Source organism: Phalacrocorax aristotelis, chromosome 1 (assembly GCF_949628215.1).
Source record: "Phalacrocorax aristotelis chromosome 1, bGulAri2.1, whole genome shotgun sequence".
Classification (NCBI taxonomy): domain Eukaryota; kingdom Metazoa; phylum Chordata; class Aves; order Suliformes; family Phalacrocoracidae; genus Phalacrocorax; species Phalacrocorax aristotelis.
Genome location: NC_134276.1, coordinates 12,518,411 through 12,533,436, shown reverse-complemented (window position 1 = coordinate 12,533,436; position 15,026 = coordinate 12,518,411). Strand labels below are relative to the sequence as shown.

At 47.0% G+C, this 15,026-nt stretch overlaps 1 protein-coding gene across 2 annotated transcripts in view; it reads right to left on the bottom strand.

Moving 5' to 3' along the window:
* The window catches only part of AMOTL1 (angiomotin like 1), a 61,366-nt gene that overhangs the window by 26,451 nt on the left and 19,889 nt on the right, over positions 1–15,026 (bottom strand). For both annotated transcript variants that reach the window (XM_075081509.1, XM_075081517.1), the window contains 2 exons: positions 6,789–7,071; positions 744–888 (listed from right to left, as the gene is read on the bottom strand). In XM_075081509.1, coding sequence (XP_074937610.1) covers positions 744–888; positions 6,789–7,071 — 428 coding nt within the window. The remainder of the gene's footprint in view (positions 1–743; positions 889–6,788; positions 7,072–15,026) is intronic.

Genomic DNA, 15,026 nt, shown 5'->3' with positions numbered 1-15,026 from the left:
CCTTGGGGATGCCCTGGGAAAGGAGCAGTTTTCTGCAGCCAGGGGCAGTTTACCCTGTTAAGCTCCTGCCTTCAAGTGCCTCCCTTCTCCAAAAAGACCATGCAATCCTCCTTGCACCATTCCATAAAGCATGAGCCAGCTTGCAGAAGGCATCTCACTGTACAAGAAGGTACCAAGTACCCCCATCAAGAACCTGGACAGGTAATAGCTACAGGTAATAGCTACCCAACATATCCTCTGTTATACTATATATTTATATATATTATATATATATATAGTGTGTATATATATATACTATATATATTGATATACCATCAATTTTATGTTTTTAATACACAAAAAAAAAGATACACCCTTTGATACTTGCTACTGGTTTTGAAGGCACAGAACTTTGACATTTATGGGTGGTACAGCATTGCCCTCTATTGCAACATGATCTTCAGCTCATTAGAGCTGGACAAGACTTCAGGACTGGTGGCCTTGCTGTCAAATCAATATTTGCAAGTGCTAAATACAAAGGCACCATCTGAAGTTGACTCTTATGTTTTGCCAGAAGGTTTCCTTGCAACAAGGGGGGTGACAGCAGTTTTATCTTATGCCAATAAGCAAGGTCTGATTTCTCAAGACGTTTATCTAAAACGTGTGAAGCTACTCCTCTAAAGCCTGCTGCTCTGGAGCTTGTGAGAAGTGAAACACCATGTCAACAGCAGCAAAAAATACCAACACAAGCAAGTGTAACGTACCACGGAGATCCCTGTTGAAGTCATGAAGTCTTCTAATTTCTCCTTCAAGTTTGTTTCTCATTGCTTTGTCCAGAGACTCCCTCTTAGTGGTGGTCTTGACCAAGCCCTCATAAGCTTCTGAAATCCTCTGAATCTCTATTTCAAACTGAAAGGAGAGAGAGCTCCTGTTAAAGCCCAACAGGAAGGCGTCCTGTCCCAGCATTTGCCCAGCATGTTTCGATGGGGCATTGGGGTCGGGACAATGCTGATGCATGCCAAGTGTCACGCCAGCCACCAGCTCTACAATGACCAATCTTCCTGGCAGAAGATGGTGTGAAACCCCCAGTGGTGCTGACGGTTCCTGCAGTGGGGACCCCTGCAAATGCTCTGTGGAGCAGCTCACCATGCCACAACACCCCATGGCACCCCGCTGGCAGCTCCCAATAAAGCTTGGGGTGAGCTGGACCTGATGTAGCTGCTCACTTGCCTTCGCTCTACGACCGAGGTGGCTGCTTTATCACCATCCAAGAGAAGAAACAAAGGAAACTGTGTATTTGTGTGGCCTGTACTCTTTCCTAGAAAGGGTTGCAGGAGGCAAGATTTATTACTCTGCCAGATCCCTGATTCAAGACCTAGCTCTGAGCTCTGTGTGCCCCCAGAAATGTTTTAGTTCAGTCCCATCCAACTCTTTTAATAAGCTAATGTCGCGTTAAGTGTAACAGCTTTGCTAAAATCATTGCTGCAGGAATGATCAACACCAATGTGGGAATCTGCTCCTGCATGCCTGGACCTTGTGTTTGCGGAAAAAAGCTTGATAACGTGCACAGGCTGGAAAACCAAGTGCTATATATATATCCTCCCACATACCTTTCTAAATCTGGCTCTTTTTTAGCCTCTGGAACGGATTCGTGATCTGTGAAGCCAGGGCGCAAGCCCACTTCCACTTGCTGTGGAGGTAGGTTCCTCTCCAGGGCTTGTTAAGCTTTAGGTATCATTTGCCAGCTGCAACAACTTACAGAATAAAAGCTCCAGGGCCACTGCAGCTGTCACCCTGCTGTATGTGTAGGAACCTGCAGCCAGGCTCCATCAGCCTGGACCTGTGCTTCCCATGATGCTGGGGCCACTCTGTCTGGATATGGCCCATGGGCATCCAGCACATCCAAACCACGCACCGAGGAAAGCCCAGCAGAGCCATGATGGGGAAACCTGGTTACCTTCCCCGATTTCTGCTTTCAGCTCGCTCAGGCACAAAACCTGAAACAAGTGGCCATGTGCAAAGTCAACGGAGTGGCCCCCATGACAACAGAAGCTTTGGATTAGTACCTTGCTGGGTATCATATCGCCTATCTCACGCTGGTGGAGATTTAACAGCTCGCAGGTATTTCATACACATACATGCTGCTCCCCTACGTGCATGACATTAAAAGGTACCATATGTAGATTAGTTCTCAGCTGACAAATTTCCACAGCTCAAGAAGAGGATGACCTGTTGAACTGGCCGTATCCCATGCTATGATATTCTGTCTTGGGTGAACTACAAACCTAGTTAGATTATTCTGACTTTTCATTTTGGTTTTGGTGTTTGGTTTGGGTTTTTTGTGTGTTTGTTTGTTATTTTTAAAGCAGGGGCTCCAGGAAGCCCCATTAAATTTTCCCTAACCACATCTAGAAAAGCAGGTCCTCTTCCCACCCTGCTAATGCATGGTCAGACACCAAATGTGTTCCCACCATGAGCATGCTTGGAGGAACACTGCATAAATTCCAATCTGTTTAAAATTCAGACTGAATATTACTGTGGTCCAAAAAAAGTCAATGGGTTTTATTTTTCCTCATATGCATGGCAAATTAAGCTTGTACAAAGCCTTATCGAAAAGCCTGAACTTTTTTGAGAAAATCACCTTGAGTGCTGTGTGCAGTTCTGGGCCCCACCATTAAAGAAGAATGTGAAGGTCCTTGAATGCATCCAGAGGAGGGCAACAAAGCTGGTGAAAGGGCTGGAAGGCATGTCCTATGAGGAGCAGCTGAGGACACTGGGTTTGTCTAGTTTGGAGAAAAGGAGGCTGAGGGGCGGCCTCATCGCTCTCTACAGCTTCCTGAAGAGGGGAAGTGGAGAAGGGGGTGCTGTTCTCTTCTCCCTGGGATCCTGTGATAGGACATGTGGGGATGGTTCAAAGCTGCATCAGGGGAGGTTGGGACTGAACATCAGGAAGCATTTATTTACCAAGAGGGTGGTCAAACACAGGAACAGGCTTCCTACAGAGGTGGTCATTGACCCAAGCCTGTCAGTGTTTTAGAGGCATTTGGACAATGCCTTTAACAATATACTTTAATTTGGTCAGTCCTGAATTGCTCAGACAGTTGGACTAGGTGATCCTTGCAGGTCGTTTCCAACTGAAGGACATTGCATGACTGAAGCTCGCATGACTGGAATGCTGTAATGCATGGCTACATACTTTTTGGGAAAGACAGGTCAGCAAAGTGAGGTGGGAGGGTTGCTTTTTATGTGAGGGAGCAACCAAAATGCATCAAGCTCTGCCTAGGGTTGAAGGAAGAACGAGTCGAGAGCTTATGGGTAAAAATTAAGGGGCAGGCAAATATGGGTGACACTGTTGTGGGGGTTTGCTAGAGGCCACCTGATCAGGAAGAGGAAGTTGGTGAAGCCTTCTACAGACAGCTGGAAGTAGCCTCGCAATCGCAGGCCCTGGTCCTCGTGGGGGACTTCAACCACCCTGATATTTGCCAGAAAAGCAACACAGCGAGCCATGCATGATCCAGAAGGTTCCTGCAGAGCATCGAGGATAATTTTTTGACACAGGTGGTGGAGGAGACTAGAAGGCGAGATGTGCTGCTGGACCTTATACTAACACTTCTTTACTGTGAAGGTGCCAGAGCAGGGGCACAGGCTGCCCAGGGAGGCTGTGGAGTCTCCTTCCCTGGAGACATTCAGAACCCACCTGGACACGTTCCTGTGCACCCTGCTCTGGGTGTGCCTGCTCAAGCAGGGGAGTTGGACAAGATGATCTCCAGAGGTCCCTTCCAACCCCTACTGTTCTGTGATTCTGTGAAATATTCTATTCTATTCTATGTCTGACCTACAACCAAACTCTGTTTCATGTGAATTTTCCAGAATCAACATGACATGTCGATTAGTTACTACAATACCAGCATAGTTTCAACTATGCGATTCTGTTACAGCTTTTTCTTTAGATCAGCGTTACCTCTGCTAGCAGAAGTTTTCTCTTCCAATAAGTAGTTAGAGGCTATATTCAAGCTACCTTGCATTGCTCTCCTTGACCATTCAAGCAGATTGAGCTTCTCTCTCCTTGAAAGGATGCTTTGGCTTAGCAAAAATAATTTTTAAAGCACTTTGTTGAATCCTTAACTACATGATCCCTACCAGACACCATGCTTGGTTGGGTGCCCTGACACCTGCCAGTTCCCACGCCTCCACTCTCCTGGAGTGAGCCACTATCTGCAGGAGAAGATGACTGCTCCAGAGAGCTCCTACCACAGAGCAAAGCAGATTTGCCAACACGTCAGGGGGTTTCCAAACTCCGCAGTCCTGCCCAATGCTGCTGGTTACCACAAGGACTCTGACTTGCCTGTTATCTGCTATTATTTCTCAAAACACATCACCACACAAGTCTCCTGCAGCCCTAGAGGAAAAGACTTGCTGCAGGAAAAGAAGGAACCTCCATCAGCACTGAACAAAATTAAAGGACAGCAGAAGAACAGCCATAAATTGTGTTGGTGTTTCTCGGCAGCTCTGGGATTTCCTTCCCCTTCTTCTATGGAGAAGAAAAAACAGTTCAGCCTTTTCTCTGTCTGGTAGCTCCTAGAGCCAACACACTCAAACAACCCACACACGCAGCATGGGGAAGAGCGAGCCCAGCCTGGCAATTAAACTTAATCAAGGTAACACTGCCCAACAGAGAAACAGCAGCACTAGAAAAAAAAAAAAAAAAAAAAAGAGAAGATAATGCTTTGCTTTCGCAAAAAAAAAGGTCAAAATTAAATGTGCACAACTCCTCTTCACCTCCCAACTCTTTTAGATAAGAAAACCAGCCAATTGTCAAACAGCACAGGGATTAATCACCACCTTGTACCTCTCTGCAAAAAGTCTGTTCAGACACAACTGAGAATTTGACAATCCTCAGGGCTGATCTGTTTGTACGAATGCCCAGGGAGCCCTTTACATCAAGCTGACTTTCTCTAATTTCTTCTCCTATTCTGTAATGAGTAAAAGTCATGGGAGGGTGGCCCTACCTAGAATAGAATTGTTATGCACTGACAAACAAGAAGTACTCCTCATGACCCTTCCACTTCTAACAAGAGGGAAGAGTTTTCACATCAAAAATATGTAATTTAACTCACTGTCCTGTTTTCAGAGGTGATGTTCAGCTGAAACTGTGGAAACAGAGGAGGACCTGCCTTGTCCTTGTGTTCAAACACAGAAAAAACAGCATGGGAGGGATACTGTGTGTTAAGGCTTTGGTTCAGGACCTGACGAAAGAATGCACTTGAGGATGTGTTTCCCTTTAATACTCCGCTTACATTCCCCCGAAGTCAATGGGACTCGAGTCCACGCTCTGTTGACTGAAGTGAGACTTCACCCCATGCTTGAATACCTTTCTGTTGGTGTCTGATGCAATCGACTCGTGGGGCATCCAAGATAAAGAGAGAGCCATTTCCAAGAGTGTAAAAGGAAATCAGAGTATTTTTAGGGCATCGCACTCAAATACCTTTTACTGAACAACGCAGCTTTTGTAAAATTAATAGTTGGAATATTTCTTTTTGCCCATGAAAGCCACAGGGAAGTCAGCATTAAAATCTTTGCAGATGTCTTCACACAGAGTTAACATTGCTGCAAAAACTTCTCAACTAAGTTTAGGAAATTTTGTGAATAAACTCAACTCATCTGTTTGCAAAGGAGGAGGCTGAAAGACAACGGCAGCTACAAAACAACAGGTTTTCTTCTAACCTGTTTGAACAGATTGTCACAGATTTCTCCCAAAGCTGAGGCTGGGACATGGACTCTAGGAGCTGCCTCTTGTCCTGTGACGGGTATCTCCAAGAGTACCCTGATGCCACACAGCACAGAAAAAAATAAGCTCCTATTTAGACTCCTAAATTCAGAGAGAAAAAACCTGCAGTATAAGCCCATTTGTGCATAAGCAGTGGGAATACATAAATTAAGTAGCAGTGTAAAATCCTAAATCACTCATTTGGTCTGGGACCTAAAGCCAGCAGATCTGGGGAGCATCTCTGCATCGCCTTCAGTGAGCACTCATTTTTAAGCAATTTCTGCTTTGTTTGATTTGACTCTCCATCTTGTCACCCCAGGCAGTACATAGGACAGTGCCCTTCTCCACCAAAAACGCCAGCTTGCATACAGAAAAAAGGGGTGCAGGATCTCTTCACAAAAGGGTTTTTGAGCAAAACCTTTACCAGATAGCTCTTTCAAACAAGGGGGCAGTGTTTTTTAAGCCAGTATGTTCAAAGGTGGGTATCTAACATCAGTTCCTAGAAACCCATCGAGCAGCCACTGAAAACTTGAGACAACGAAGTTAATGAATTTCCAAATAATGGGCAACCCCACCAACAGCTGTTAATGCTTCCAAAGAGCATGGAGTGCCATGCGAGCGTATTGTGGTGGACAAAACCGCTCAGGACAGATATGGCCATGCTCTTCAAATGCTTCTCATCTGCAGCCCTCCAGCCTGCGCAGAGTGTGCAGGATCCAGCTGCACCAGGAGCAGACTCTGCCCATGGGAGACTTCCAGGGAAAGCTCCGCTGAGGCCAGCATGGAAGGATGGAAGGGGAAAGTCCCCAACTGAGAGACATGTGATGGGCTGTCCCATTTTGCTCTAAAGGCAGGGGAGCCCACAGGCCATGGGGCACAGGATTACACTTCTGGGAGACCACAATGGAGAGGTAATGGTTAGAGATGGCCACTGGTGCGTCCCCATCGCAGTGACATGACTATGAAGAACAGCTTAGGGTACCCAAATGCAGAATCACCAACATGGTTGCCCTGCCCAAGCCCCATCCACCCCTCCACATACCTTCTGCAGCTTGTCCGCCTTCTCGTAGTACCCCTCCAGCTCCTGCCGCAGCACGTGGTTCTCCTCGGAGAGCATCTCCACCATCTGCTGCGCCCGCTCCACGATGGCGAAGGCGTCGGGCGTCAGTTGCTGGCCCGGCGGTGTCGGTGTCTGGGCAGTGGCAGGGGCCGGCAGCGGGGGCAAGGCTCCCGGGAGCAGAGAGCCAGCAGCGGCAGTGGCCTGTGAGGACATGGGGCTGTGCTGCTGGGCCGGCGGCGGCGGGAAGGGCGGCTGGCATTGTCGGCTGCAGGGAAGCACACGCGGGGGAGGCGTTAGAGCCGAGCGCCCTCAAAATGCGCACAGGAGCTTTTGCCTAATAACTGCACGGTTTATTAATAGGGTTATAACTGTACAGTTATGATTCCGGTCCTTAGTCACTCCTAAATACCAACAATCGCAGCAGGGACTGGGTAAATTGTCTCCTCGCCTGCTCTTGACAGTGATGTATACATCTGGCATGAACGGATAAAGGAAGCATTGACTTGAAAACAGCATTTTTGCCTAGGTGCGCAGCTAATATTTCAGCAGCCAGCCAGCCTCTCCCTGCCCCCCCTTGCCACAAACCCCACCGCTGAGAAGCGTGAGCCAGTGGGCTCGAAGGAAACACAAGGGATGCATTACTCACCCTTCGAGCACCGCTCCCTGCCTGGAGCGAGACCGGCTGATCGGCCGAACTGGGAGGCGAAAGGAAGTGATGTGAGCGAAGCAGCGTCCCCAAGCAGCTTTAGCAAGCGGCAAAGGGAAGGGCTGCTGTGGAGCTGCTGGAGGCACAGCCCCGGTCAATCACGGCAAGCCATGAAAGCCATCTTCCAGTGCGAGACCTCATTGTGTCACTCCCCGACTACCGGCATCCATCACACACCAGGCTTGTGTCGAGAAGGATGAGAAGCAAGCTGGCAGCAGACCTGGTTGTGGGCTAGCCTTTCAGATCGTGGCAGCTCTTTAATTCACCCGAGTCACAATTTGCAATGGCTGGAGGATAACCCAGGAGGACATCTTAGCAGTGAGGGTAACCCTGTGGCTGGTGGCCAGATGGGACCCGGAGTCCCTCAATTCTGTCCTGCATTTCAGCCTTGCAAGCTCAAGAAGGGAGACTGCCCCTGTTTCAAAGGGGGGAAAAATCAGGCAGGGAGCAGCTCAAAGCTTGTCTGCACTGGACCCATCTCCATCCCTCCATCCACTGCACGGGCAGCCTTGGAGCCTTGGCCAGGGTGAGCAGCCACAAAGAGCCTTGCTGTGCACAGGGTGAGCCAATCCTCAGCCCAGATGCCAAAGCTATGAAATTTCTACACTGTGCTTGTCTAAGAGACTCAACCCAGACCATGCAACACATAGGTGTCAGAACCCAGTTTGGCTGGAAAGTAAGCTGGCTGCTGGACTCCACCTGAAGTATGCAATCAAGCACCTTCTGAAAGTTGTATTTTAGCTTAACCACAAGCTATTAGGCTTACTGTAGCTATCATTGCCTTTATTTCTGTACCCCACACAAGGCAAGAGACCTAACGAATAGATGTATTTACCCCATTTGGCCTCAAAGATCCATGAATGTTAGAGAGATGATTTTGTGCTATATAAATACATAATAAATAAGATTACCCCTCTCTTCAGCACCTACACGGCTTCTCAAAGCAGGGTTTTCAAAAGCTCTCAGCGTTGGCCTAATTCTGCTGACAATAACCCGTCACTGCCTTCAACTGCAGCAGAGCAAGACAAAAAGTGAAGGTAATTTTAAAGCCCTGCCCTAAAAGTGAACAGCACTGCTCTAACAAGCCTGTCCTCACGAAGCCACATGATGACGAGGAAAGCCAGCAATTCAGCCATATCTTCCCTGTCAAACCAGAGGGAAAGCAAACAGGGCTCTGCAGCCCCCTAGATGCAGCGTACACACAGTCCCACACTCCCATGCTTTGTCCGATGCATCCACCGTGGCATGGAAAGGTATTGAAATGGAGCAAAGTCCTGAATACTGCTAACCTGCCCAGCAGCACAGACCCTGGTCCAGGCTCAGTGTCCTTGGGAGGAATATCCCGGCCAAGCTTCATGCAGCCAGCACTGGGAAAGCCTGTGCTGAGCTCACCCTGCCCTCAAAATGGCTTTTACCTGCAGAGTGTAGACATACCCTTCTTCCCTGCTAAACGTCCATGGAGGCAGCTCTGGAGCACAGCAGGGAGGCCATTCCCCCTGGGTAGCTCCCAGGGCCAGGGGGGGTTTGCTTTCAGATCCAGGCATGTTACTTCTCTAGTAGAGGTGCAGCCTAATGACTAAGCAGCTAAATGTCTACTGAAAGTGGATAAAACTTTCCACAGGACAGGAGGGCAGGGAGATGCTGTACAACACTTTACATATGGCCAACAAAACACAGTAATTCATAAAATCACAGACCGTTTTGGGTTGGAAGGGACATTTAAAGATCATCTAGGTCAACTCCCCTACCATGAGGAAAGACATCTTTCACTAGATCTGGTAGCTCAAAGCTCTGTCCTACCTGATCTTGAACACTTCCAGTGATGAGGCATCCACAACTTCCCTGGGCAACCTGCACAAGTGTCTCACCATCATCATAAAAAAAAATTCTTCCTTAAGTCCAATCTAAATCTACTGTCTTTCAGTTTAAAACTGTTGCTGCTTCTACTGTCACTACAGGCCCTGGTAAAAAGTCTCTCTCTGTCTTTCTTATAAGCCCCCTTGGAGTACTGAAAGGACACAATAAGGTCTCCCCAGAGCCTTCTCTTCCCCAACTTGAACAACCCCAACCCTCTCAGCCCTTCTTCATAGGAAAGGCGCTCCCTCTGACCATTTTCATGGCCCTCCTCTGGACCTGCTGTAGCAGGTCCATGTCCTTTTGTGCTGGAGACCCCAGAGCTGGATGCAGCACTGCGGATGGGGTATCACCAGAGCAGAGCAGAGGGACAGAATCACCTCCCTCGACCTGCTGGCCATGCTTCTTTTGATGCAGCCCAGGATATGGTTGGCCTTCTGGGCTGCAAGCACGTTGCTGGCACATGTCCAATTTCTTGTCTACCTCCAAGTCCTTCTCCACACATCTGTTCTCAATCCATTCATCCCCCAGCCTGTACTGATATTGGGGATTGCCCCAACCCTTGTGTAGGACTTTGTACTTGGCCTAATTGAACTTCATGAGGCCCACCTCTCTAGCCTGTCAATGTCCCTCTGGATGGCATCCCTTCCCCCAGGCACCACTCAGCTTGGTGTCATCTGCAAACTTGCTGGTGGTGCACTCAACCCCACTGTCTATGTCAGTGATGATGACATTAAATGGTCCCAGTAACAACCCTTACGAGACACCACTCATTACTGGTTTCCACTTGGACATTGAGCCATTGACTGTAACTGTTTGGACGCAGCTGTGCAGCCAAGTCCTTATCCATCTAATAGTCATACATCAAACCCATATTTTTCCAATTTAGAGGCAAGGATGTTGTGGGGGACCATATCAAAGGCCTTACAGAAGTCTAGCCAGATGACATCTGTAGCTTTTCCCTTCTCCACTCTTGCAGTCACGCCAGCGTAAAAGGCCACTAGATTAGTCAGGCTTGATTTGCCCTTGGTGAAGCCACGTTGGTTGTCTCTAATCACTTGTTTTCCATATGTTTTGACACAGCTCCCAGGAGGAACATTGCAAAGTTTTATCTGTCATGGCTGGTGAAGGTTCTTTTCATGCTGGCCCACGCCCCCATCCCTGTGCCCGCACAGAGCATACCACAGCAGAAATGCGACAGCACAGAGAAACAGGAAAAAGGAAACTGCAGCAGCTACGCAAACACAGCCCTCACCGAATGCCACACCAGCTGGAGCCAAAAACCATCCCACTCCACCAGAGGAGAGGATGCTACCACAGCTCAGGACTCTGCTGACTGCTGTGATTTGCTGTGGTGCTCGAAATTGCCTTAGCAGGACAGGGGGCATTCCAACAGGGAGTGTTTAATTTTATTTCAGGATGTTAGGCTGCCTTGCTTTCTTGCATTTGTCACAGAAAGGAAAGGAGCATGCACGCCCACACCCAAGCTGACTTTCTGGCTGGTGTATCTGCACTATTGCCTTCAGATGGTGCTCAGCAAAGCCCAGGGCTGCCAAAAGAAGCAGTCATGACTTCCGCTGAAATCCCCTTAAAGCAGTGGGCCCAAGGTAGCCGCCCCAGAGCTCCTGGACACCAGTACTGGCTTGAGATGCTGTTCCCTGCTCACCTGCCTTTGGAGTTTACTGCTCCTCCAGCCTCACCACTTCTGCCTGCTGCTGGGTCCTCACAGCAGGATGCCCTGTGGGGTCACACTGACCTGGGGGGCTCATTTTACCTCATGAGACCAAAACCACATCTCCTCGCAGTACCTGGTGATCCAAGGCCGTGCAAGCCAGAGAGCCCAGCAAGCCCTGTGCCAAGTTCCTTGGCAAATCACAAGAACAGCCCCGCATGGGCACAGTTCTCACACCATCCCCACAGTGCCCCTTTCTTTTGGTGCCCAAGTGTATAAATCCCAGCAAGGGACCCCATGCTCATCGTGGGACTAGTATATTTTTTGCTCAAAAATATGAACAATAAAGAACATCACGAGCAGTGGAGCAACAGATGTCACCCACGATGCAAAAGATGCTCCACAAGCATTTGCAAATGTAGCCAAGCATGCAGCGCCTCCTCAGCGCTGCTGACACCCAGTCCGCACTTGTGTGTTTTTACCACAGCAATTAATTGAGCTAAGTGTGAGTTTGTTTGTCTTTACCAAATAAAAGGTAACAGTTCACTTTATGCAAGTAAAAGCCCAGCTGTCTGGACACAGTTATACCACTACAAAAACACACATTTGCTACAGGTACAGATTTTCTCACTTCTTTATGGGAATAGCTTAGAGCAATAAAATTAAATTGATCTCTGAATCCAACCCAGTGGAGATACAGCAATTTTTCTTCTTCATAATGAAGTAGTACATTCTTTGGTCATAGATACACCCTTTAAACACTTGCATGAGCTCCTGACACTGTGCTTTTGGGAAATCTCAACCTCCCATCAATTTAACCTTTTCACATGTACTTTGGTCTGTCTAGCTTTTAACTAGAGAGGGAGGAGAGCTCCCCAGGATCTTGAACTACAAACAACTTGTTGGACTAATAGCAGCAGCCTGACACCAGAGTCTCAATAGCCAGGGCCACAGGAGAGATTCTCCAAAGTGTTTTCCAGCTTGGAAACTCAACAAGCAAAACCAACATTACATCTCTTGAAGCACATCTGTTCAACAAAATGAACATGTTTCTTGCTTTTACTTGCTTAAACTGTCCCAATTTAATTCTGACTAAGCCTACTGCAAAATCTCCAAGTGTATATGCAATAAAATCAACACAGCGATTCATACTAACAAATCAACATTTGTAGAAATAGGAGAGCTATATTATCAGATTAGTTCACATCCAACCACTCACGTAAAGCTCCAAAGAAACGAAGCAATCAGGATTATCCTGAACTCCTTTGGACTTCATAAAGAATGACATTCTCAAAATTTTCCTACTGTATTTTAAATGTTGATCTTACTCTGCATTACAGCAAGACAAAATCTTCCAGCCAAACAGGTTTTCATCGAAAATCATCCTTATTAAAAGCATGAAACTGTGGAACAATATGAGTTTTGGATACCTCTGCAACACTGCAGCTACATTTCTATTGAAAACATATTTTTTTTGTTGACATTATTATAGAAGTAGGCTCCTATATACTTCCACAACGCAAAGAAGAGAAAAAGAAAAGAACTAAGGAAACCAGCTTTTAGAATAGGGAGCACCATGCAGGCAGCGAGCCTTTCAAGGGCTACCATGCTAGGCTTGCCACAGTGTGCTCTCTCCTTTAAGTGATGTATAGCTTGTGACACATGTAATAGCTTGCTATGCATAGCTTGCAAAATACAGTGTCTGCAGCAAAATACTTGACCATGGACCTCACTTTCATGAGAAACTCCTCAGAGTTCAGCAAAGCCACCCAAGCCCCCAGATTTCAGCATGGTCTTAATACACCTCTTGTACTGGATCTCCCGGGAGCAAGAATGACAAACACAGAGGAGTTTTGGGGGGAATTTTTAGCTGTATGTAGGAATAAGAAACCCTGAAAGGACAATTCACGATGAAGTCGACTTGCTGTTGACCAACAGAAAATCATAAATACAGAAGAGCTATTGCTCAATAAAGCAGGGAAGTAGTAATTAAGTAATAAGCAAAAAATAAGGAAGTAATGAAATGAAAATGCCTTTAAATGTTCTGGAAAGAAAAGTTCACCACTGCCCTGCTAGAGGTACAGTGCAGCTCTCCTCCGCGTAGGGATGAAGAGTGGCCAGTGGAAGGAGGACTTTGTTTCCAGAATACCATAGCATTTACATTCATAATTAAAATGACACCCTCTAACCTATTTAGCTCATCTTTCTCTGAATGGTCTGCCTTCCTTTGCCTCTAGGGCAGACTGGCCTACTTCATCTCTCAAAGACTCTCCCAAGGGACTTCATCTCCCAACTTCACACATCTACTGTGGATGCTTCAGCTGAGTCAGCAAAATGAAAGTGGCATTTCTGGGGCGCAGATCTTTGAAACTGCCTTAGGCTTTTATCTTACAATGAGAATAAAAAGTGTGCCCACTGACCAGGCATCTTGAGTCTGGATACTAACCCTCAGACCCAGCTGTCTACCCAATCTCCGCTATGATTTCTGCTGTCATGAAGCAGACTTAAAATGCTGTTCTTTGTAGTTGTGAACAACATAGATGAATCAGTGTTGTCACTGTGTGGGAAAAAGACATGATCCTGGGAAAGTCAGTAAGTCCAGTCTGGTGGTCATGGTACAAGGAAACAGCTATAGACCCGTCATTAAATGCTAATACAGCCAGAAATGGGAGATGACTTTCCATAGCCATGATGTAGCCCTCATGGTATCCTCTGGCTTATGGAATCAGCAGCAGTTGCAACACCTTACAAAGACAAAGGTTTATTTCAAAAACCATTTTGCAGACTTGGACTGACAACTCCAGAATTCATTATTTTGTTAGTGATGTTTGTTAGTGCTGGAAAGACTTGGCCCAGCTTCTTCAGGGGTGACTACATCAAGATTTGCAGGGCAAAATTATCATCTGAAAAGACACATGCTGCATTAAACATATTCTCCATAGTTAAGAGAGGTACAGGATATCATATTTCTTCACAGGGATTCACACTCAGAATAAATACTCCTTCTAAAGCCCAGCTGATTTTCAGCAAAGGAAATGGTGCCTTCCTCAACCTCTGCCCTCCTGGAAGAACCAATGGGGATAACAACACAGAAGGGTAAGGAGAAACGACATGGGCATCACCCAAGCTGTGGGAACGGCTTCATTTCTCTTCCATTTATTTCACTGAAAGGCAAATTAGACCAGGAGGAGAGCGTACAAAGCTCTTCTGCAGGGCTGCCAGCATCCACATCAGCTGGAAGTGCAGCCTCCAACCCACGCTTGAGCTTGGGCTATCCTCGCAGAGAAACGCCTAGCAGAAGTCAGCTTGGGTGTGACATCCCTCGGCTTGGCCACATTGCCAGCATGCCTGTCTGCCTGGGGTGTCTCAGGGAGGAAAAGGAGCTTCTTGTAGTCCCCTCAGCAGCCACAGACATGTGGCTGAATGAATAAATATCAACAGGTTGTCTGAAAACAGTGGTAAAGTGGTGGGGTGAGTTAATGCACAACCAACCAGAGAAGCCACAGACTATTTCAACAGTTAAATGCAGGCCTCTACGCCTAGGCAGGGTGGAATTTTATTAGGCACAGAAAAACCTGGGATATCTTAAAAAGAGCCCAGATTTATTCTTCAGTTGCATGCCATCTTTTAAAATGCATGGATTATATCAGAATTAAAAGGTGCCTGCATGATTGACTTCTGCATGTAGCCACAAATGAAGCCCCCTCAACAAGCAGTGGTGTTTCTAGTTCAAGACTTCGTTTCCATTATACATGCTTTTTATTAACGGTGCAGAGAAAGAAATCATTCTAGCTAAAAGACACCAGGATCTGACAAGGGCCACTGGGAGCAATGAAGAGGATTCGTTCCATTGAGTGATCTGGATCACTGCTTAAGCAGGGCATGGAGAAACAATATGGGTTTCAGCAACGTCCCAGTTCATCCACCTAGGAATAAATACAGCATGCAACAGCAAAAGGGTGGGAAATCCTATCCCAGGCTGTGACTA